This window comes from Hemicordylus capensis, chromosome 4 (genome assembly GCF_027244095.1).
Source record: "Hemicordylus capensis ecotype Gifberg chromosome 4, rHemCap1.1.pri, whole genome shotgun sequence".
In the NCBI taxonomy this organism is placed as follows: Eukaryota; Metazoa; Chordata; class Lepidosauria; order Squamata; family Cordylidae; genus Hemicordylus; species Hemicordylus capensis.
Window position 1 is genome coordinate 268,414,013 of NC_069660.1, and position 24,935 is coordinate 268,438,947.

General features: G+C 42.0%; 1 protein-coding gene and 1 long non-coding RNA gene across 9 annotated transcripts in view; one reads left to right on the plus strand and one right to left on the minus strand.

Moving 5' to 3' along the window:
- LOC128322530 (uncharacterized) overlaps positions 1 to 20,186 on the plus strand; it is a 60,217-nt gene extending 40,031 nt beyond the window's left edge. Inside the window, exons 3-4 of the long non-coding RNA XR_008305760.1 lie at positions 16,896 to 17,134; positions 18,585 to 20,186. This is a non-coding gene — a long non-coding RNA (uncharacterized LOC128322530). The remainder of the gene's footprint in view (positions 1 to 16,895; positions 17,135 to 18,584) is intronic.
- Positions 1 to 24,935, minus strand: part of NCOA2 (nuclear receptor coactivator 2) — a 206,255-nt gene that overhangs the window by 31,790 nt on the left and 149,530 nt on the right. For all 8 annotated transcript variants that reach the window (XM_053243941.1, XM_053243943.1, XM_053243940.1 and 5 more), the window contains 6 exons: positions 21,989 to 22,136; positions 17,146 to 18,412; positions 11,387 to 11,594; positions 8,620 to 8,826; positions 6,694 to 6,906; positions 4,641 to 4,770 (listed from right to left, as the gene is read on the minus strand). In XM_053243941.1, the coding sequence (XP_053099916.1) occupies positions 4,641 to 4,770; positions 6,694 to 6,906; positions 8,620 to 8,826; positions 11,387 to 11,594; positions 17,146 to 18,412; positions 21,989 to 22,136 (2,173 nt within the window). The remainder of the gene's footprint in view (positions 1 to 4,640; positions 4,771 to 6,693; positions 6,907 to 8,619; positions 8,827 to 11,386; positions 11,595 to 17,145; positions 18,413 to 21,988; positions 22,137 to 24,935) is intronic.

Genomic DNA, 24,935 nt, shown 5'->3' on the forward strand with positions numbered 1-24,935 from the left:
TGCGGATGAGACCTTCAGGAACGTGGTAGAGGCATCCCACTCCAAGACTGATAGCTCCTCTGCTGTCAGGGAGAATGAAGGTCTTGGGCAAGGATGACATCAGTCTGAAGAAGAGGGAAATGTTCCTTTAGAAGGGACGCCTTCTGTGGATGATGAGCCCATATCCTTTTGCATAGGGGATACTCCTCCGGGGGGTTGGGGCCTCCTTGTAGTGGGCGATTCGGTATAGAGAGATGGGTTTGTGACCCGCGTGTTGACTGCACGGTGACTTGCCTGCCTTGTGAGAAGGTTGCGGACATCATGCAGTGTCTAGATAGGCTGTTAGACAGTGCTGGGGAGGAGACAGCTGTCGCGGTACACATCAGCACCAACGTTGTGGGGAAATGTAATCGGAGGATCCTGGAAGCCAAATTTAGGCTGATAGGTAGCGTATTGAAGTCCAGGAGCTCCAAAATAGTATTCTTAGAAATGCTACCTGTTTCACACGCTTTTTAAAATTTTACACTTATCACAGCAGCAAGGAACCCAGTTTGATCTCTTCGATAGACTACATTTAAGCAAAAAGGGAATGCATATGCACTATAGTGTATGTCTATCCACTACAGAAGGAAAAGCCACCAATTTTATTTCAAACAGAAATGGCAGAATGGAGTTATCCCAATTTATTGGGATTTAAAGACCAGCAAGCATATCAAAGGCTTTTAAAGTAAATGGCCTGTGATGAAGCAACTGTATATCCACCCCAGCACAGTACCTCCAGTGACTGTTGCTGGTGTCTATCTTGTGTTTCTTTTCAGAATGTGAGCCCTTTGGGGACAGGGAGCCATCTTATTTATTAATTATTTCTCTGTGTAAACCGCCCTGAGCCATTTTTGGAAGGGCGGTATAGAAATTGAATTATTATTATTATTATTTCTTGTTTACACAGTCAGACAGGTGTTATTGACTGGTTTGTTTTATCCAGACATCGAGTCCTTCCCAAGAACCTAGGATGGCTGAATTTTATTGTCAATGTTGTTGTTATAGATATCGTCGCAGAATATAAGCTGTTCCCAGTTAAGCTGCTTTTTGTAATTGGCTGATGGTGATTTCTGTGATCCCTATGGTGTTGAGGTGCTCTTCAAGGTCTTTTGGAACTGCACCCAGGGCCCCAATTACCACTGGGATTATTTGGGTCTTTTTCTGCCACAGACTTTCAATTTCAATTTGTAGATCTTTGTATTTGGTGATTTTTTTCCTATTTCTTTTTATTCTATTCTGCTATCCCCTAGTATTGCTATGTCGATTATTTTTACTTGTTTTTCTTTCTTCTCGACTACAGTTATATCTGGTGTATTGTGTGGCAGATGTTTGTCTGTTTGTAGTCGGAAGTCGCATAATATTTTTACATCTTCATTTTCTTCAACTTTTTCAATTTGATGGTCCCACCAATGTTTGGCTACAGGTAGCTTGTATTTTTTGAAGATGTTCCAGTGTATCATCCCTGCTACCTTGTCATGCCTTTGTTTGTAGTCAGTCTGTGCAATCTTTTTACAACAGCTGATGAGGTGGTCTATGGTTTCATCTGATTCTTTACAAAGGCGGCACTTGCTGTTTGTTGTTGATTTTTCGACTTTTGCTCTTATTGCATTTGTTCCTAGTGCCTGTTCTTGTGCAGCCAGTATTAAACCCTCTATTTCTTTCTTCAAGTCACCATTCTTAAGCCATTGCCAGGTCATGATGATGTCTGATTTTCCAGTTATATTGTGCAAATATTGACCATGCAGGGGCTTATTTGTCCATTTTCCTGCTCGGTTCTTGACTTGTTCTTTCTTGTAGGCCTGCTTTGTTTCATTGGTGTTGAATAGTTTCGCGTTATTGACCATTTGAAGTGCATCTTCTTCACTGTCCTTGATATATTCTTCAAGGCCTCTTTTCTCCTCCTCTACTGTTTGATGGACTTGCAGCATTCCTCTTCCACCTGAGTTGCGAGGGAGGTAGAGCCTATCGACATCACTGCGGGGGTGCAGAGCATGACTGATGGTCATGATTTTCCTGGTCTTACGATCCAGCGTCTCTAGCTCTGCCTGGGTCCAGTCTATTTTTCCTGCAGTGTATCTGATAACAGGTATAGCCCAGGTGTTTATGGCTTGTATGGTGTTCCCGCCATTTAGTTTGGATTTGAGGATTTTTCTAACTCTCCTGATGTATTCACTTCCTATTTTTCTTTTAACTTCAGTGTGTGCGATGTTATCAGCCTGGAGAATGCCCAAGTATTTGTAAGGTTCTTTCTCTTCCAGGTTCTTGATCTTGCTTCCATTGGGCAGTTCTGTTTTTCTTATTTTCCCTCTATTCATTATTAATGCAGCACACTTGTCTAGTCCAAACTCCATTGCTATATCGCTACTGAATATACAGACCGTGTTTAGCAGTGATTCGATTTTCTGACTGGGAGGGGGGAATGTTTATTATTCATTTTAGCAATTTGTGTAGCCACTTTCAAGAAGTTGAGGTATTTTAGTCCATTATAAGCTTATTAGAAAGAAAATATGTAAGAGTTATATATGTGCTACTGTTACAAGTACAAAGCAAAATAAAACAATGCTTACTTTAAGGAGAAACATATTGCGAAAGAACTATTTTCTTATATATTTGGCTATTTAAGCCATTTTGAGAACTTTGCTGCTCAACAGCAGCATATCAATATTTTTAATAAGACACAAGGGAAAAAATGCCCACAGACCACCAGATTAGAGCTATAAGCAGTTTGGTGTCTTCAACCCCAGTAGCCAGCACATGGTCAATCTCTCTCTCTCTCTCTCTCTCTCTCTCTCTCACACACACACACACACACACACACACCCTACCTATGTTCCAAACCAGGGAGGGAACATTTCTCTTCCTGCTGCTGCTCTGTATGGTTCATACAGGGAAGTGGACGTGGAAGAAGAAACACATACATACAACAATCAATGGAGATTTTCAAGTGAAGTGACTATCTCACATGCACAAACACATGGTTCATACAGAGTGGGGGGAAACGAAACACAGTGGCTTAAGCAAGGGGAACAAGTTACACACAAATAAAACAAACTTAAGGTTTGGGCGTGGGGAGTTTGTTTTACTTTTCTTGAGGGAGACGAGTTCAGCCAGTGGTGCTTAGTCAATCTCCCATTCAGTTCCTCCTCTCGGCATTTACATTCAAATGCTGCTGAATAATGCAGCCTGAACCAGTTGGGCTGCTGCTCCTGCTGGGAGAGGGCAGCAGCAGGAAGGGAAGTCAATCCTTTTTTTACTGCCGATCTTGCTACACTGCTTCTGCTGCCTATCTTGTTCTAAATTCACAGGGACTATGCGGGAGCTAGAATCAGCTGAGTGGTGTGTGTGTGTGTGCAGCCATGGAGCTTAGAGGGAATACTGATAGGGGCCAGTAGCTAGAAGCATCAGGGAATTTATTTTTAAGTGCTTGGATCTGACTGCATGGCTCTTGTAGTTCCTAGGGAAGGGTTTTACTTGAATGGAAGCAGCAATTGTTAATGCCCTTATCCTAGTTTTCCTTATCCAATTATTAGCAAATCCTTGTTAAAGAATGGCACTCTTTATTGGGTCATGCCCTAGTCACACTCTCTTGAAGGCCTAAGACTGCTCAAGCCTTTCTTGTAGGGAGGGGTTTTTCACTTTACTCTCCCAGAATATTCCCCTGGAAGGGTGAAGCTGCTCATATAAAAAAGTGGATGGTGGCAACCTACCCAGGACTCCTCACAGCTAGAGGAGAGATTTTGTATTCCACCTCTCCTTTTGATCACTACAGTAATGTTGCCACTTTTGTTATTATTCCTAGCAGGTTTTGAGCATACAGTCAGTAGGACTAAGGCAATATTGGAAAACATGTGCAGACAGACAATGTCTAATAGCAAAGCTATTAGAAATAAATCTTAAACTAACTTCTTTGAAGCAAATAGATTCCAATAACGTTCAGTAACAATTATGATTATTTATATTCAGCTGCTGAATTACTTTAGTTAATTTTTAAGCCTTGCAGCAATGAGGCATGCATTACTATAACCTATCCTTCCCTATTAACATTCTTATTACAGACTGAGTCAAAGTGTTATTAGAGCTGAGTTTTAAATTGATTTTTTCCACTTATATAATATAAAAAATTTAAAACTTCTGCCAACCATTCACAGAATTTGAAGATTATTAATGGACACGAATCCAGCTTTAAACGTAGATTTGCTGCAGCTAAACATAACCTTACAGCTCCAGGTGGAATTTAACTTTAGATCACTGCCTAGGTTTGCTTAGTGACTGTGCACTAAGGGAAAAAGACAGCACAGCCCATCAAGGTCAGGAGCAATAATAGTGTAGTTGTCCTGATCACAGTAATCTATATCTATATCTATGCTAGTACAGCATTTATCCAAGCAGCTCTACTTCATAAACGATGCTTACACCTATCCAGTTCCACCACCCTAATTCTATACAGCAGTGCTTGCCAAGTGTGAACAAGACTTAAGCAAATATATTAAATAGGGACTGCATATATGAAACTCTAAAGGAGAAAAACTCTACCTGGATATAAAATTGGGGTGGGGGGGGAACCCCTCTTGTTTAAAGGTGTCTAGACATGGCTTGGTTATTAAATATAAAAGACCTACCGGTTCTGATTACCAAAAGATGTCTGATCTATAGGCAAGATACTATCTGGCCATGGAGCAGTCTGATTTGGAGGGGCCTGCTGTTGGCTATATTGAGGACCTCCCATATTCATCTCCAGTTCAGAAGTTCCTAAGAGAGGAAAGACCAATTACAATTCAAGTCTCATTAAAATACAATAATATCATTTTCAGAAGGGAAATAGTACTGAAAAAATTGCCAAAGTAAGTAGAAGGATACAAGAGGTTCTGCTGAGTGCACAATCCCAGCATGAGCCGTTATTTCCATCCCTTTCTGTGTTGTCTGAAGCCACTGATACTAGGTGGAGAATATCAGGTTCCTTCCATTGCCTGACATCTGTAACCAACATTTGAAGTTGGCTGGAGAATGTCAAGTGATGGAGGGAACCTAACATTCTCCACCCAACATTGGTGGCTTCAGACAACATGGAAGGGGGTGGAAGTATCAGCACATGGTGGGAGTTCACACTATCCAGGTCGCTCCAGTTCCCTCCTACTTACTTCTAGAGGGTTGGCTTAACCTACCCTATATATTTATTATTTATTTAACACATTTGTATCCTGCTTTCCCAAGTTTTTCTCTCTCCAGGAGAAGGTTTACAAAAAACCTCGGGGGTCTCTACAGAATGCCCTGTGCGCTCGTATGGGACATCCTGATATTTCTGTGGGCCAGGTGGCCCCTGATCCCCACAGACAGAGCCGGCAGTCGTGTGGGCAGCTGATCTGGCCGCCCAAGACTTGGAGGCTGCTCATCAGTGGGGACAGCGGGCTAAGCCCACTCTCCCCGTAGACCCACCAGAAGCTCTTCTCACTGATCACGAGAAGAGCTTTCCTGGCTGCCAAACGTGATGTGTGGTTTGGATTAAGAGATAAGTCCAAACCAGGACCTAGAGGCACTCCTCTATATGGTTTGACACTGTAGGCTTGCAGCTCCATCTTGGCTACCTGGACCTGCAGGACCGTGAGGTCTCCACATGTCCATATTTGGTAAACTCTCAGTTAGTCGCTTAGCACAAGTGACTGGACAATTTGTCTCTGCCTCTCTCTGTCTCGCAATACAGAGAAAGATGCTAGCTGAGTAAGACAGGAGTTAAGCAGAAGGACTATTTCTTAAGAAAATAGTCAAACTTCTCTTGTTATTGTCACAAAGAATTAGTTTAACTAATCACCTCAGAAGGATCTCAGATAAGGCTGTATCACTCCCACCTCACTATCACAATGTGAATGGTCTGATGAGAACCAGGGAAGAGGCTCCTTCGCATGAAAAGCATTATAGTTTCCACACCTTGTAGGTCTTTCTGACCCACGAGATAAGCTTTGAGCTTGCCCATTCACTTGTCCCATGTTGAAAAACAGGTTTTTCAAACCATTTCACTCTATTGTCCTTCAAGATTGCACATACAGAGAGGCTACTCACACACATGTGCAAAACTGGGCTAAGGGAGTCCAGCTCGGTTTTGCACGCCCGTGTGAACCACCAGGATCGGGCCAATCCTGGTGGCAACACAGTGGCAAACCCATCTAAATAGCCACCCTTCAAAATGAGGTTAAGGAACGAGCGCTCCCTTAACCTCATCTTTCTGATCATCTGGCAGCTGCAGCTGCCAGACCGCAGGGAGCCCAGGGAGGGAGGATCCCCATGATGCACTAGCTTCTAGTTCTATATTATCATCAGCTTCTGGTTCTCAACATTAAAAATCCATAAAAAACCAAACATACTGGGTTATATCTTGAACTGTGTGAACAAAGGAAGTTTGTGCAAGGAGACTTCCCTGCCTCTTCCTCCCCACAGCTGCCCCCTGAAAAGCAGCCCTGAGGGTTGATAGACCATCAGGAACAGGGTGGCACATAGCCCCGAGGGCTGCAGAGGGAGAAAGGAATAGCTGGAAATTAAGCAAAGGCACCTGCTGAAATGGGAGTCATAGTGGCATGCCTCTGCTTTTCAGAGGAGGACAATAAGCTGCTATGGGGGAGGAAGGGAAGGGAAGCTCCCCTTGTGTGGATACAAGCCAGTATGTCAAAGATATCCTCTTACCCATATTCATGACTTGAGATTGAAGCATCTGTCTTGGGCCAGGCTGACTGTTGGGTCTCATAGGAAGGCTGGATGTTTGGTTGCGTATCATGCCTCCTTGGATTGGCCTGTTCATGGCACTCGTGGCAGCACAAGTTACCCTCACAGCAGCACCTTGGTTTCCCCAATCTCCTGATGGCATGGTGGGCCTAGGAGCATTACTACTCATCATCCCTGATAAAATAAATACCCCCAAAGTTAAATCATATCTTGAGAAGATTAAACAATTCAGTTTTGATGGTTCTCTGATGGGCATGTCAAAAGAATGAGAAAGAACTATTTCTTATGGCACATTTTGTGGGGACAGAATACTATCAAAAGGAGTGTATCAAGCTTGTTCAGCTGTAACAACTCCCTCCCCAATATTCTGTTTAGGTTATGGCTTGAGCAATTACCTTGACAAAAGTAGCCAGAGACCATTACTTGCTTTCATATACGTCACTGTGACAAAATGAACTTCCATCTAACAGCCAGAAAAACCTGGGTGACGAGTCCAGGCGGGCCTAAAAATACTCTCTCAGAAATATGCAGGGAATCTATGATCCTCTAATATAAATTGAATGACAGATAATGAGGTTGTGAATTCTGTTTGGGTTATGGCTTGACCAATTACCTTGAGAAAACTAGCCAGAGACCATTACTTGCTTTCATATAGGTCACTGTAACAAAATGAACTTCCATCTAACAGCTAGAAGAACCTGGGTGACAGGTCCAGGTGGGCCTAAAAATGCTCTCTCAGAAATATGCAGGGAGTCTATGATCCTCTAATACAAACTGTATGACAGATAATGAGGTTGTGAATACAACCTCACTGGGGAGGGGAGGTGGGCTGCAGAGAAGGCAGCAGCTCACTTGCCTTTCACAACAGATTAGCAGCCGCTGCCGCTGTCCTCCCCTCCGCACCACGGCACGCCCACACAAGTGGCAGTGCGAGTCAGATGCTGGGAAGACTCCCACCCCACGCATCCCAGGGTGTCCCAGGACATGAGCGCAGCAGCTGCTCTTGTTAGAGTAGCCGCCAAACTTGATGTTGCCGCTCCTTCCTCCTGGCTCACTGCCGGAAATGGTGGCGGGCTGGTGGGAAGCCGTTTAGCCCAGTGGTGGTCGCTCAGCCGATCACCAGCCGAAGTAAAGCTAACCATAGGTTCGCTTAACATTGGCTAAACTCTGGGTTAAAAATTCAGGCTTGGGGCAGCACGAGGACCGAGCTTGATTCCGGCGCTTCACATGCGTAGCCTAGCCCAGACTGGGCTTCCCTAGCCTGGGTTAGCCTGTGCATGTGAATACCCTTAATATTTTCCAGAGACCTCCAAAATTTACCTTACAGGGTTGTTGTTACTTTGACAACAAGATATTTAATGTGAGCTATTTTGAACACTTGAAATACATATGCTTAGTATTGTTCAAAGTGTTTTATCCTTTGGGGGTAACTTAGCAGCACATTTCTAGACACGTTTACTCAGAAATAAATCCCACTGATTCCAATGAGATTTTCAAGTAAGCATGTTCAAGCTTGCAGATTATTATTTCATATACATTGCAGTTCTATGCAATGTATATGAAAGTGGGCTCCACTGAACTCAGGGGGCTTTCTTCCAAGTAATTATGCATAGTATTGGGCTCCCAATCTCCCCACACTGCATCACTCTGATTGATTGATTAAGTGCTGTCATTTATTCAAGATATCAGGTAGTGGGTGAGTGATGATATAGCCAGAGGCATCTGTTCTTCCTACTGTCTTCTTAATCATTCAAACATGTATCTTGAAAGACAAAGCCTCTGACAAGCAACAGAAACACTTCTGGCTCTAACAAAGCCAGAAGTCAAGCCCTACCCCCATGAAGTCATGCAAAACATCACAAAAGAAAACAGTATATGAGTTCTTACCTGGGCTACTATTCCCTAGGTTTCCTTGATTTCCCATCATGCCTTGACTGCCCATCATTCCGGGCTGAGGTATCACTGAATAGGGACTGTTGTTTCTTATGGGTGGGAAAGTTCCAGCACCTGTTGGACTTTGCAATGTGATGTCAAGTGGTAAATTCTGGCTTGGCAACATCCTTCCCAACTGCGCTTGCCGTGTGTTAGTAAAAGCTAGAGAGAAAATGAAAAAACAGAACAAATCATAAACAAAAAACAAGAGTGAGAGATGGGAAGCTTACATTCTCTAACTAAAAGTATAATACAATTGCAAAAAAATTGCAAAAAAATTCTATCAATTTCCTCTACAGATAACGCTATTCTGGAGAAAACCACAAGGCTGTGGTAAAACTAGATTTGTTTTCATGCCAGAGCTCCCAAAATTAACTTAATTTCCGTGAAAGCGTGCATTGTTTATGTAGGGCATGCATTTAAAAATATTCCTTACAGTGAGCAAAAGCTGGGGTTAATCCAAGGGCAAGTCTCTGGCCATCTCCACAAACTGGTTGTTTTACTTAGAAATCCTTTGCAGAAGCACTCTGGGTGCAAGTGGTCTGCAATTATCATTCTAGGAACAACGGCAGTTATGTCTGTAAGACACCAGGCAATGCCTCCGCGGCTGTTACTCAGGGAAGACCTAGTTGTTGTCTTGTAAATCCGTGGTCCCAACCTTGTGCTTGCAGAGATAATGTGTTTGTAAGGGTGGGCACCTGAGGGGAGGATCAGCAGAAGACAGAGTATCTTACCCCTCCAGTGACCACTGATTCTCCCCTGCATATTCCCTCATCAAGATATTAGCCAGTTTCATTTCTTAGTTCAGAAACTGCCTGGGTAGAAAGCTACCTTGGGGGCATGGACAGGGGAGAATCAGTAGGCAAGGAATGGATTAAAAGAAGTCTCTGTATGATCTGTGGACTGAAACTGCTGAGCTGAATAACCTTATATGTCATGGCTGGAAAAACATATTTACCAGAAAAAAAAAAAGAAAAGAAAGGAAAATAAAACAGAATATGCCACTGTTTTTGGAAACATGGGTATTTACACAGGGTAATATCCAAAAAGTATTAACAAAGAATATGCTCAAACTTCACATACCATACTATTTCAAGAAACCAACACCTATATGTTGGATATACTGTACATGTGATTAACTGAAAAGTAAATATTTTAAAAAGGTATTTTAAGAAAGATCACTCCCACAGCATTATGTAACTTACTTATTTTCAGAAAATGTTTTTCACACACCAAGTTCTCTCAACAGGATATTAATATTAATGTTAACGTTAATGTTAACAACAAAAACTTTGTTAGCCACTCTATAACAAATTGTTCTTTGGGCAGCTCACAAGACAACATTAAAACATCCAATAAGAACACAAATCACATGAAAACAAAATACACACACACACACACACACACACACACACACACTTTAAAAAAAATCAATTTAAACAATCAATTTTTAAAAGCCTGTGTGACCAGAAAGCCTAGTTTCTAAAAGAACAAAGTGATGGTGCCAGGAAAACCTCACTGGAGAGGCTGTTCCATAAATGGTGTGGCACCACCGAAAAGGCCCTCTCCCTAGTAGCCGCCCACCTCACCTTGTTTGGCAGGGCATTCGGAGCAGGGCCTCTGAAGAAGATCTCAAGGTCTGAGTCTGGGCAAGGCGCTCTCTCAGGTAACCTGGACCCAAGCCATTTAGGCCTTAAAGATTAAAACCAGCACTTTTGAGTTGGGTTGGAAATGGACTGGGAGCCCGTGCAGCTGACAAAGCACTGGTGTAATATGATCAAATCGCCCAGTCCCACTTAATAATCTTGCAGCCCTATTTTGTACCAGCTGCAGTTAATCTTAATATTATTATTAACCTTGTCATTTGATGGGACACAGATAATAAAAATTGGTTTCAAGTTATGTAATTAATTTCATTTTAAGGATTCCTCTCCTCATACCCGCAACTTTTTATGGCTTAAAAGCACATTCACTCACTGGGCTCCAACCAGCAACAGTGATCCATGGGCAAATACAGGCGTCTGCTGTATCAGGTACAAAGAAAATGCCTCATCCAGCAACCCATCAAGGTATCTGCCTCTGTCTGTGTAGAGTCAGTGGCATTGCTAAATAATGGAGCAATCAACTAAAAGAGGTGGTGTTGGCGGATTTATTTATATTTATAATGCCAATCTCCTCAAGGCATCACTGCCTGTTAGGTATAACATGAAGAAGCCCCCTTCACTTATGTGATAAAAGCTATGAGGCTTCACTCCACTGATTCACTATTGGCCTGGGGTGGAGGTACCTTCTACACTCTGGTTTCATGATTGATTCTGCTCTCCAATGATTCTACACTCTGGTCTCTAATGATTCTGTTCTCCAGCCTCAAGTGTTCTGTGATCACTAGGATCATGATCAGAGACACAAAGGCTCATACGAAGGTTGTTACTGATGGAAACAATGCAAAATGCTTTCAGTATAAAGGGTCATATTTTTAATTGATAACTATGACTCAGACTTCCAAAGAAGTGCAACATCTTGATTTGAGGCTACATCTTTACCACAACTGATTTCAAATTGCTGTTCCCAAAGGATAGAACAGCAGATGGTGCTGTTTGATTACGAGAGGTTTTTCAAGCTGCTCGGCACTCTGAAAGACGCATAGGCATGCTTGCAAAGGCTACATTTTTATCATAATAATTGTGTGTGCTTTCATGACTCAGGAATAACTTTGACTCACTGCTCTGTGAGATCCTCATTGCTGGTTTCTGGGCTCCAACAGGCGTGCCAGGGCTGTTTTCACCTGTGATCTGCATGAGGTCATTGATGATGGCTTGTTTGTCAACCGATCCTGTTGAAGCACCTGGCCGGGTGTCTGGGTAAACTGACAACTGGCTATTCTGTAGATCATCCAGAATTTCTTCCAAATTATCTAGGTCACTGCCATGCTTTAATGAAAGGGGGGTGGGGGGGAGAAAAGAAAAAGTTTTTTTTAAAATTGAGAACAATCTTTCTGCCCATGACAATCCAAGTACCAGGGAAGAATGAGCACCTGGAGTGTACAATTTATTCACCATCTTCCATCCGTTAGGTATCTAGTGTCTGTCCCTACAGAGAAAAGGTCTACTGTGCTGAGGTCTGACATACAGGAAAAGTTGCCTGTGGGTGTATCCCCAAGTCCCTAAGCAATTATATCACCAAATGCATTAAAGCACCCTCTTAAAAGCAAAATATTCTTTCCTCGCCCCGCAGCACAGCCATGCAATTGGCACAGAGATATCTCCAAAGTCCGAGGGGACACAGATTTTCATGTGTATAACAAAGAATCTTTGTTTAGTAGGAATCAACACTCTCATTATTGTAATTCTGCTAGCTTAAGGCAGGCCTAAACACTTTATAGCTTGCCAGGGCTTTTTTTCACAGGCAGAAAACTACAGAACACGTTTCTTTTCCATTTTTTAACCGCAGATATTATCTCTATATACTGACAACATAGCCTGAATTTTATTTTGAAAGAATCTAAAATTTCCCTATTTACATGAAATTGCTGATTTGATTATCAGGGAACTTTATCAACGTATGTTTCATAGAAAGTAAAAATGCGTTTGGGGTGAGGAAAGTCTAGCTGACTCAAATTATTCAGAAAATCAGAGCTGTCCAGGTGAAGACAAAGCTATCATGAATGCTTTGGTTTCTGAACCAAAGGTTTCTGAATATGGAAAAGTCACACAACTGTCTGCAGAGGTGAATGCATGCCAAATTGGCAGCAATCCAGACAGTTCACCACATGTTAACCTGTTCAGATTCTTTCACAACCTTGCTTTCCTTCTCTGGATAGTTTTGAGAACTTCTCAGAGTGGCACATGCAGCACTGGGTTTCAAAGTTTGGCATGAATCCACCTTTTTTTCAAATACAATTTCACCCATTGTAGCACTGATAAATCCTTTTCTATGATCTTTGCACATATGTTATTAACGACTATCACATGCTAAAGCTTTGAGGCCAACTAATGATTTTGAGCCTTTCTTTATTTTCAGATCAGAAGACTTCTAAAGCCCTTTTGCATAGTAACAAAAGTAAACAATCTGCAATTAATCACTCCTAATTCCTTGAAATAGCATTATATATCCCAACTTACATACATCTAGGCCTCACTGACTGTAAATATGAAAACATCCAGAAAAATGTGTACACTTTCTCAAAAGCCAGTTAGAAAATCATTCCTTGTAAACTTTTAAAATAAAATATCTCATTTAAGTTTATATTAGGCAATTCTCGTCCATTTTATGACAGAATGTATGTATACAGAAGCAGCTTTGGGTTCTGAAGAGTATTACCAACTGAATTAAAGCAGCAGAGAGGCAGTTCCATAGGGAATGTTGCATCCCATAGGGCTTGTTACTTAATTGTTGCTTGCCTTTTGCTTTTCCCACTGCTGAGGCTGGACCTATACTGAGGAAGAGCAAATGCTTGGCACACAGAAGGCTCCAGGTTTAATCCTCAGAGTCTCTAGTTCAAAAGGAGCTCCACCACTACCTAAAACGCTAGAGCGCTGCTACCTATCAATCAGAGCAGTCAGCTAAGGGATCTTCATCTTCCTGTGTAACTGTGCCTTCCTCTGGTGAGGTCTGTCTGTAAGTTTGGAAGAGGTACATGTCTGGAAATAAAAACACACACCAGAAAGTTGAAATGCTTGCTCCAACTGATGCAAATATTCAATTTTCTGAAGCGTGTGAAGTTCACAGCAAAAATTCAGAAGCAAAAGTCGCACATACGCACGTACTCACTCTTAAGGCATGCAGTTACAAGAATATATTAACTGTTTAAATAACATTTACTGATGACAGGATGGGTAGCCAAAGAGCTGTATCAAAAACAATATCAGTAATTTTATTTAAAAAAATAGAAGTATGCTAAATAGTGCTAACCAAGTTTTAAACAATATATTTAAAGAACTAAAATCTAAATTTTAAAAAATAAGAAAAAATTCCATGTCTTCATAGATTTCCAGAAACAATCTGTTTCCAGTGTAGTCATAGTGTTTCCATTACGACTACAAGATCTTTCCAATAGGTATGATCCAGACTAAGTTAGACATGCCCTGTCTAATACCAAGGCTGGAGAGATTTTTTGAAATTCTTCACAGTCTACTATAATTTAAGACAGAAATAGATACAACACTTGACACAGAGTTGCTGCCAAAAAAGGCAGCCTTGAGTTAATGTCTATTCCCATAATGTTTAAGCAGATTTATCTGCTTATTTTTCTACATTTCTCCCACTGGTGGCATCAATGTTGCGGAGTGGGTGCTGGAAAATGCATGATGAAGTCACTACATGGCTCAATCTGCTTGGATTCTGTGTGCCAAATGGGGAGAATTTGACACAAGGCTGCCATTTTCACGATTCCACTTTAAGAGATACCAGCAAAGCTGTGAGGCAAGTCTCCCCTGTGCATCAGCCATGATCATTCTTCCTTAGCAAAGATTGCTCTTGAACAGCCTTAATGATACTTTCCACCAATTTACCTGGAAGAACTGAAGGAATATGATTATTTGCTCTCCTCTTTATTCACTGGCATAGCAAGGATGGAAGCAGCCCTGGGACCAGTGTTCCCTCTAACAGGGACTCCCAGATGTTGTTGACTATTCCTGTAATCCCCAAATAAAGGCTATTGCATTTGGGGATGCTGGGATCTATATTCAACAGGATCTGGGAATTCTTGTTAGAGGGAACACTGCCTGGGACCACCTTCAAATGCCTCCCCTGGCCACGCCCCATGCTCTCGGCTACACCCCTGGCACAGAGCATCAGTGTGCCAGCGCAAGGAGAATGGCCAGCACTGGCCATGGATGCATGGTGTGTTAGCCCCTCCCAGCTTCTGAGTGCTTTGATCGCTGGCTGGGTGCTTCTTTCTCTCCATCTCTTGGAGCAAGGGAGAGAAAGGAAGCACCCAGCTGCCTAACAAAGTGCTTATCAGCTGGGAAAGACCGCAGGGCCATGCATCTGCATCCAGTGCCAGTCATGACCCTTGAAATGGTATCAGAAGCACGCGGATGTGCAGGCATTGGAGGGCGTTGCTCGCATCAGGATGTGGATGTGTTGCCTGAAAGCTTCTTCCAGTCAGCATATGTTTTGTTTACCAGCTAGGTGCCTGGGGGAGGGTGGGATGCTGCGGGGAAGACACCAGTGGACATTTGTCTACCCCTGCTCAGTCATGGCTACACCCCTGTCTTTATTACTATAATGCATGTCCCAGAACTGGGACTGAGCTCCATGGCAGCTGCCTGTTCTTCATGGTCCTTGAATAGCTGCAGTCTGTCTGAATAGAGCCTGCCTATTTTACCAGTCATATTCAGGAGGCTGTCATGGGCCAGTCACCATTCTAGAGCTCTAGAGGATGTGTAACCTAAATGAACCATTGACATACATGTCTGTTACTTCCAAGGTAAGAACATACCAAATGCTGTAGGGAGCCCCCTCTTGCCACCCTGGAATCATCCCTAGGTACTCTACATGCTTCTCTATAGCATGGAACTATCCTCACAAACACTTCCAAATCCACCATTTCAACATAACATCACTTCTACACATTGCTGAACACAGGTGGCAGGGACTCCATGTATTGTGCGCTTATCATATGTGGGTGTGATGCAGGTTCAAACATTCATATTTAAACACAGAAAGGGACATCAGCACCAGCCAACAGAGCCTATCTTCTGCCTTTCCTATTCCACACAATATAAACTGGATATCACGAAAGCCTATTTCCCTCTGGCTTCTGTCTTTTGATTAGCCTGGCATGGAGGGAGGCTCATGTTACAGAAGTTATGGGGGAAACTCATGGAGAAAGTAGAATACAAATCACTTGTGCTTAAATATAATTTCTGTTTAAAAAATAAGAGAGATCAAATCTACACAGACAAGCAAAATCTCTGCCAATAATGGGTGGGGAGTGGGGAGAGGAGACACTGAAAAAGCTTGGGAGCAGCGGTTTTTACATGAGTTAGCCCACTGCTGTGCATACACAGGGCTCATTTATAATTTGGCAGGAAGACTGTCAAATGCAAACAATACTCACCCTGCAAACCAACACACCAAACCATTTTTTAGCTACTCAGGTCTCAGTCAATTTGAGCAGTACCTCCTACACCAAAAACTGATGGTTGACATACATTTATAAGCTAAACAAGTTCTTTTGTAACACAAAAATGAACAAGATCTATATAAGTAGTTGTCAAAAGGAGAACAAAGTTGCTAAGAAATTATATAAGTTTGAATAATGATAAAACATTTCTGAAAGAGTAGACTCAAGTTTGTGGGCCAGGGTCAGGAATACAACTATACTACCTGGAATATGCTACCTGCAAAAATGCTATTTTCGATATGGTGACAGTTGTTAAAGTGTTTCCTGCTAACTGGGCAAAGAGGCACCTTTTACCATGGTGATTCTCTTTATTAGCAGGGGGAGAGTAACTGGCCCTATCCACCCCCAGCACAGTACTTCCAGTGACTGTTGCTGGTGTGTGTCTTATGTTTCTATTTAGAATGTGAGCCCTTTGGGGACAGGGAGCCATCTTATTTGTTATTTCTCTTTGTAAACCGCCCTGAGCCATTTTTGGAAGGGCGGTATAGAAATTGAATTATTATTATTATTATTATTATTCAGAAAAGGTTTCACTTTGAAAATGAGGAAATCGTATGCTTTCTTCTCCATCAAACTCCTCCTCATAAAATATTTACTCCACACCATGGCTTTACTCTATCTCTAGTGAAAATTAGACACTAAATTTTGTAATTATTTTAGGAATATGCAAGGGAGGAAGCTGAACAATCCTACCCAGTAGGTACCACAAGTGTATTACAGCTTTTGTTCTAGGAGGAAGGAAAGGAAGGGGAAACTTGAGAGGATGGAAGAACAATTGATAAAATTCTCTGTTCTAGTATTATATTAAATGGTTTCAGCTTTGATCTATATTTAGGTTACATTTCCTGTGGGAAATAAGATTATCATCTACCATTCTTTCACTTTCTCACTCCAAGATGAGTTTTGTTGCTTATTGCACTAATATGTTCACTTGGTTTGGTAGTACTTTTGTACACTGGATGTAAGACAATGAGCCAAACACGTTTTGGCCCTTTCAGAACCCTCCTAGAACACAAGTCAGCCAGTGAGTTTGCCCTATAGCCCAGACTGTCTTTACAAATCATTGTCACTCCCCTCCCACATTTCCTTCCCATCCCACAAGGTCCACTTGATGGTGTACCAAGTACCAGACTGGAACCACTCGGCAAGCAAGAGTTCAGACGCGTCACCAAGTCAGGTCCTGGTAACAGAGGCAAGGCCAGTGCCTCCATCATAAATGACATCAACTTGACCCTACAACAATCAAACTGCATGAGAAGAAGATGTCGGTGACGCCAAACAAGAGTTGCTAAGAAACCCAGACCTGACAGAATGAATTGCCTGAATGAACAACCAAGAGAGGTATTTCTTACCTGTTCGTTTGGCTCAAAGCGCATCTCTTCTTTTTCTGTCTTCATAGCTACTGGCTTTGTGCTACTGGAAGGGTCTGTCTTACTGTCCAACCTCTCCAGTTTGGGGGTAATGTCCGGTAAACCAATATCTTTAGTATCATCTTTATCTAGCAAGTAGCGAAGTAGTGCATTTTCTTTCTTCTTGGGACTCACTGGTTCCTGTTTAACAGTCACATCTGAACCAGGAGCTGTGCTACTGGTCTCCTGGCTCAGTTCTTTGCCTGTGGCCTCTGCTGTGAGCTTAGCCAAGTCTACAGGAGAACTGCTGTCCTGTAAGAGCCTGTGCAAAATTTTATGCTTCTCCTTGAGCGAGGTTCCATGTGCTGAACCAGAACCAGATAAACCTCCCACGGAGTCCTTGTTAGCATCTCCCATAGTATTAGACAAAGGCGAAGGCTCCATCTGATCAGATTTGGTGGTCAGCAGCTGTAAGAGCTTTGTCTGGCTTTTGCCATCATGCAGTCTATTCTGTCCATCAGGCCTCTCACCACTAACAACCTGGGGCATGTTATCGTTACTTTCCTTCTGTTCTCCTGAATGGCAGACACTCTCGGTTTGTCCAGTTGTACCTTCCAATGGCTCCCCATGAAGTCCAAAGCCATCTTTAGAGTCCAGGCTTCCCATTTTGCTTAGCTGAGGAGGATTCATGTTTACAGGGGAATTTTGTAAATTGCCCATTTTTAGGTCAGGCGAAGCCAATGACGAACCTAGAGAGACTCCATGCCCCTCACTGAGAGCCTGAAGTGCATTGAGGGAACTGTTGGTATAACTATGGCTATTTCCTGTGCTGCTGCAAACTCCTACAGGGGAATGCAAGCTTCCTGCAGGGGAAAACTGACTTGGTGGGATCCGAGGACTTCCTGCCACTCCAGGACTCATACGATGCCGTGGGGAAAGCATAGAGTTTGGCTGACCTGGTGTCATGCCAGGGCTGCTTTGAGAGGGACTATTCATTTTTAGTGCATAGTTACTACCCTGAGGAGTGGATGCTTGTATACTTGACACATGGTTCATCCCGCCCGAACCACCAAACCTGCTCGCTGGCATGCCCATTTGCTCCTTTGGGCCATTTATGGCAAAATTCATATTGCTACTGATGGTCATATCCTGACCTGGATTCCCACTGCACATGGCCTGATGAGCAGGGCTGCTGGACCTAATTGGATTCAATGACTTTCCCATTGCCTGTCCAGTTAAATCCTGGTTCATTCCACAGACATTCTGTTCCCTAAAATATGAAACAGAACCAAATATTAGACCAATTTTTTATACATTACGTTTAAATTATGTTTAAGTAATTAAAGGAGGTAGAACTTGCAGAAAACATGCAAAGATGAGATCGCTATATGGCTTTTATTTCTGTATAATATTGCATAATGCTTTGTTTCTTTCAAATGCAGAGGGATTTTTCACTATTATAAGTGAAACAGACAACCAGACAAATCCCACGGCTGAGAATGAGTGTTTGCTAACATCCTGAATGTAATGTGAAAACCTCTTCAGCATCTCTGAAACTGCTTTAGTATTTGCCACCAACAAGGCTCACAGTGAAAAGCAGTTTTCAAAGTAACCTCAAAAGAACAATAAAAAAACCCCAAACAAAAAGTATGAGTGTCAAAAAACCCTAATGAAAACAAGTTCAGAAGGAGCCTACAGTAGTTAGAGAAGGATTTTGTGTGAGCATGCAAGCTAAAGCATGTGCATTAGAGACAGGGATAAGGAACAGAGAGTAAGGCATTTCCTATGACCAACCAAAGTATACCCACTTATACTTTATCTGTGTGAGATAGTTTCACAAGCTATAGTTGCATGATGACATCCCATATATATGCAATATGACTGAAGAGTGGGGAGAAGGCTAACCATTTTTCAGAGAAATACCTGTTTTGCTATGCATCCTCTCCATCAACTGGTTAGATGTGTCCCATCATCCCTAATAAACTGCGGATGGGGGTGATGGTTGTTGTAAATCAACAATATCTGGAGGAGCCAAGATTGCCTACCCTTGTTTTAGTGGCTTCTAGCAATGGGGACATACAGATCAAGGAAATGAGTGGAAATGCATCTGCGAAAGATCATTGTCATGTCAGTTCCCTTTTAGGTTAGTAGGCATCCCTGCTCACCCCGCACTCTACAGAAGAAAACCACTAGACTAGCTTGTGGTTCCTACTGCCCAGTGGAATATCTGTCTACTGTGCTAAAGCATATATGTAACAAACTTAAGAAAAGAAAGTGGGGGGGAGGCATGCCCTCTTTCTTCTGCCACATGGGCTTTTCAGGGGTGCAAGTTTGAGCGATTGAGCTGAAAGCTGTTTGGTGATGCCCTAAATCTCCTGTAGGACTCTGTGGAGAGAAGCTTTGCCTTGTCTCCTTAGTTGGATTCAATGCCTAAAATCTCAAAGTAAGTCTCTTTCCTGTCCTTTCCTGGATTACATTCCTTTGCATGAACATTTAAGGCACTAGAAGCACTTCCCTAAGCAGATTCTCTCATCTTCATTTGTGACATAAGCAATAGACAGTAATGTGCTCTGATGTGTCAGGGAACCACTTTCTCCACAAGCAACTGACTTTATGGACTAATTTCAGCATGCCCGCTGCCAGCTGCCTCAGAGCAATTCAGAGCAGCCCTGAACTCCTACAACTCTACAGCGTTGTGGCTTGTTACCCTGCCCTAAAACTTCTATCATGACTATAGTTGCCCCTGTATGATTGTGTCTTTTTATAATTTTTATAATTTTTAATGCCTCTTATAGGACTTTTTAATGCATTTTTGCCTCTTTCTAGAATGCTCTTAATTTTATTTTTACTCCTGATTTTTTATAGCTTTTTAGTATATGCTTGTGTTTTTATTCACCCACAGTCTTTGAATATTTACTCTTTTATAACCACAGTTTTATTTTGAATTCTACTTCTATTTCTGGCTTCTTATAGACTTAAAATAGGTTTATATCTTGTATTTAATAATCTATACACAGGCTTTTAGTATTTGTTTTATTAAAATATGTCCACCCCTTTTACTTTATGCTGGTCTAAGACGTAATAAAGATAGATTGATTGGTTGATTGACAGACTTTCTCCACATTAGTATTGTCTGGGGAAGAATAACAATTTGCAGAAAAAAGAAATCCTGAAGAAAAGTGTTATCTACACACACACACAAACTCAAACACACACACAAACTTCTTGAGGGAATATGTGTACAACAAAGCTCTCTGAAGAGGATCTAGATTTAGTTTTCTGCAGATTTTATTCAGCACATATATTTTTGTTCTGCTGAAAAGTTCCACTTCAAAGACCTAAAGTTAGATCCTTTTCCGAGCCTTAAAAATGGGGACTAGCAATGGTTTTGTTCCCCATTGCCAAAGTTTCTGAAGAATTAAAAATCTGCAAAACTAAATAGTGCAAAATTGAACCCTGAAGGAAAAGTGCTTTAAAAACTATACTTAATAACATTTTTGGGACTGGTTTAGCCACGGTTGCAGTGTTTGCATTATAAGTTCTGTGACTAAAACATTTAAACTTTGCCCTGCTAATGGCACAAGAACAAGAGTAAAAAACTGATGAGAAAGAGAAACTGTTCAGTCAGTTCTTGCTAACAAGAGATAAATGACCTGAAAAGGGGAAATTATGCAAAAAGAATGGGGGGCGGGGGGACAAGGAAAATCCACACAAATATCTTGTTTCTCACACTGAATTATATTTGGTAAAAGCTTAATTTTCTTTCATTTCTTATTTAACTCACTGACTCAGCAGCCACCTATGACATATCAGTGTCACCTCATTCAAAACAAAAATAGTTTCAAACTGTCAAACGACAGCTTTTAGTTACATGGGTACAATTTTGAAGTCCGTAATCACTGCACAGTTATTTTAGTCCTTTAACTTACATTTATGGCACTTACTCGCTTTTGGCAAAAGTCAATAAGTAATAGCTGTGCAATGAAACAGCACTCTTATGAAAGCCTATGCATGCTACAGTACATTCAAAGTTTAAGTCCGACACAAATATGCAGTTGCTTCTAATGTACACACACTTTTTTTTAAAGCTGAAGGGGAATTGTATATTCTTAAGAAACCAGTTGTCCCAATCTATCCACATGCTGTGTGTTTTGCACACATAATTAATTATTGTCCCTTTTGGAAGAATAAACATATTTTAATCATTTAGGAGGCAGTGATCTGAAACGGCAATGAATTTTGAAACAGAGCTGGTATTGTCAAACCAATTCTCTTATCTGCTTAAAAATAGCTTACAATTTTACATCATTAGTGGGTCCAAGAGAACTGTTCCAGATTTTTCCAATAAGAGTCTCCCTAAGTTATAGGAATTAGTTTGAGTTTAGAAGCCAACTATGTCATGGTAATTATATCTGAGCCTGAACATGAGAGCAAGGTCAAAAAGCATAAAATGTGCATGAAATATTACTACTTAATCTTAAGCAGACCAAACATTAAATATATATTCACAGAAATGGTCAGAATAGAAACAGATCTCCAAGTTGTTGTTTTTAAAGTTGTTGTTTTTAAAGCTAGTAACACCTACCTGTTAATAATTCAAATCATAGTTGATCTCAAATCATAGCTGAATGAATGCTGAATGTTCCCATTCAAATCAGTGGGACTTACTATTTAGGACCAAAAGACTTGTGCTTCTTTAGAAAACAGAATCAGTTAAAATCAAAGGGGTTATTATTTTATTGCCATACTAGAGTCAAGCCACCCAAAATGCAAGACACAGTAGATTGTGTATTGCTGCAGCTATTCCTAGAAAGTGGAGTTAAGATAAAATATTCTTGTAAATTACCTGTGAAGCATATGCAAGGATATTACAAGCTGAGGTTCACTAGTAGTCTGAGAACGGATGAGCTTGCTCTTCGTTTGGGCAGAAACTATAGTGCCGTCAGACAAGGAAAATCGATAGACAGGACTGAATGCAAGTCCCTGCCTCAGCACTGTAAAAACAAGTAAAAACAACAAAGCAGTAAGAAACCTGGAATGCTTCAGGATCAACCACATGAAAATGTGGACTCTGGTCAACATCCCGACTAACGAAGCTCAAGTACGACATGAGAAGCCCTGGTGCTGCTGCTGAGTTCCAGACTAGGGCAGCACTGTACTTATGCACAGGGGTATATTGATGTCTCCCCGCTCCCCATAAGACCTCTGTACCACTCAAAAATAAGTCTCTGAAGGCTGTGTAACCCTCCAGGACATATTCCAGAACATTTCCATGGGAATTGGTTCTTCCGCACAAGTGCCAATGCTGCATTTGTCGATTTCATCAGCTGCACCAGCACATCTCATGTAGTGCTCACACTTCATTAGTCAGGTTGTCAATCTCCATTTTCACTCTTTCTTCAAAAAGAAGAAAAAAATGCAGTTCTTTTTGCAAAACCAGCAAGGATTTGTTAAAGGAAGAGTAACATTTCAGAACATTTGGCAGAATAAATTGGCAGAATAAGACCAAGTGAGATCACAGTAAAGTATTTATCTACAATAGAGTTTAAACAGTATTGAAAAACAGTACTGAAAAACCTGAGCACTTAAACATGCATTTTCATCCTAGCAGCACTTCTGGACAGTACTGTAAAACAGGAGTGATTTCCCATTTTCCCTGAAACAGGAGCAATATTCTGGTGGAGCAACACTGGTATCAGGTACGATCCCAGCGCGCCACACGAGCAGCCCTACCCGGGCTGATCATGTGACCAGGCCTAGCCAGGTTTGCACAGCCCTAGCCTCTTAGGCTGCTTGTGTGGGTACCAGCATCGTGCCTAATCTTGGTGCTGCCCTGCTGGGTAGCCCATGGTTTCCCCCTGAGCTATTACCAAGGTAGAAGGGTGTAAGTACCTGCAGCCCGAGCAGACACAGAGCTGGGCAGCTAGAGCGTCCGGCTGTGGGGAAATCCCCCAATGTACTGCGCTTTTTGCAGGGGTTTACCCATTGCCATCTCCCACATAGTATGAGATGATGCATTTCAGCATCTTCCTATTTCACTGCTGCCGATATAGGTGTTTCACATAGTCTGGGAAACATACCAGCAGGGATACGAACCAGCAACCTCTTGCTCCCTAGGCAAGTTACTTCCCTGTTGTACCATTAGGTGGCTTATAGAAGCAGGTACACCCCATGGAATCAAGTAAAGAAGGTGCTTTATATCGAGTCAGACCATTGGTACACTGACTAGAGTCTTTCCTACCCTGGCTAGAGATGTCAGGGAGTGAACCCGGTTACAATGAAACCAAAGCTCCTACTATCAGCCTGTTTGACTCAAATGCCACCTGGCCCTTTCTTTCTCGGATTCCGACAAGGGCCAGCAGCAGACTCAGACACTTGGGGTTTACCAAGATTCCCTGAAGCAATACAAGTGGCAAGTGCCCTACTTTTATTTTACCTTTTAGACTGTAAGGCCTTTGGAAACAAAACTATTAACATTTAGAAAAAATGCTTTAAGCTGCTCTTAGCCAGTGGAACAGAGAGGAATATAAATCAGACAAACTCTGCTTATCATTAACCATGTTGAAATACAATAGACAGGGAAGGGTGGGTAGAATTATATGAGTAAAAGACGTGTATTAATGAGAGGATTTTCCTAAACATTTACTATTCTGTGCCAATCTTGAGAGAAAAATCAAATAATGTACGTTGAGACCACAGTGAAGCTATTCACACAATTGCTTGAAACCTGGCTGGGCTCCCTTAGCCCTGTTTCAAGCAACCGTGAGAACCACCGGGCTTGCAGGCGAGCCCGGTGGTTCTCTGGCGGCTAGCCCACCTAACTACCCCCCACCCTAAATGAGGTTAACGGAGCGAGCACTCTGTTAACCATTTTTATTTGATTGTGTCAGCCGTGGCTGCTTGCCCCAAAACTCCCCCTGAAGCTCCTGATTGGAGCAGTCACTCGTCTGGGCCACCCAGCAACGAGCAACTCTTCATGTGTGGGGAGATCGGGCTATGCCCACTCTCCCCACACAAGCCTCGTCTGACACTTCACACCAATCGTGTAAAGCATCTCAGTATCTACAGATGGCTTGAAAGATCGTAACGGCAGCTTGGTCAATACAACTGATTTCACTGGAGGAAAAGATGGCCATGCCCAGGAAGAAATTCTGCCTCAGTATATTCCCCAAATTATTAGTATATGCTTTTTCAAAAAAACCAAAAGCGCATTTTTTGTCATGCAGTCTCCTTATGAAAAAATGTTGCTTAGTGTCCAGTTCTTTCACTTTCAAGAGTCTATAATTTGCACCCAATATAGCGAGGTCATCCACATAATCAAAAACTGTGTTCTACCTGGGTTTGGGAGCTGTGTGTGCTCTCAATTTTGGGTGTGTGGACGCAAGGTAAGAGGAAAACCTGGGTAGAAGTGATTGTGTGGAAGGAAGACAGGAGGAAAAGCTACCCAGGTTTTCCTCCTATTTTGCTTCCACACAACCGAAAATTGGGAGCACACACGCTGCTCACAAACCTGGGTAGAACACAGTTTTTAATTGTATGAATGACCTCAGTAAATATTTACTAAATCCAGTTTAGTAAATAAATAGTCCCACAGGAACTACATTTTCCTTGAATGGATTTTCAGATCTGGATATCAGTGCCAAGACACCGAGGCCAGTGCCAAGACACTGTGAAGCTCTGAAGATAAAGTATGAATTCACGTTAACTTAAATTAGCTCTCTCCTATCTCAAAGGGAATTCATGGAAGTTGTTCACATGACCAATACCGGGGCAGGGGGTAAGGCATAATATTA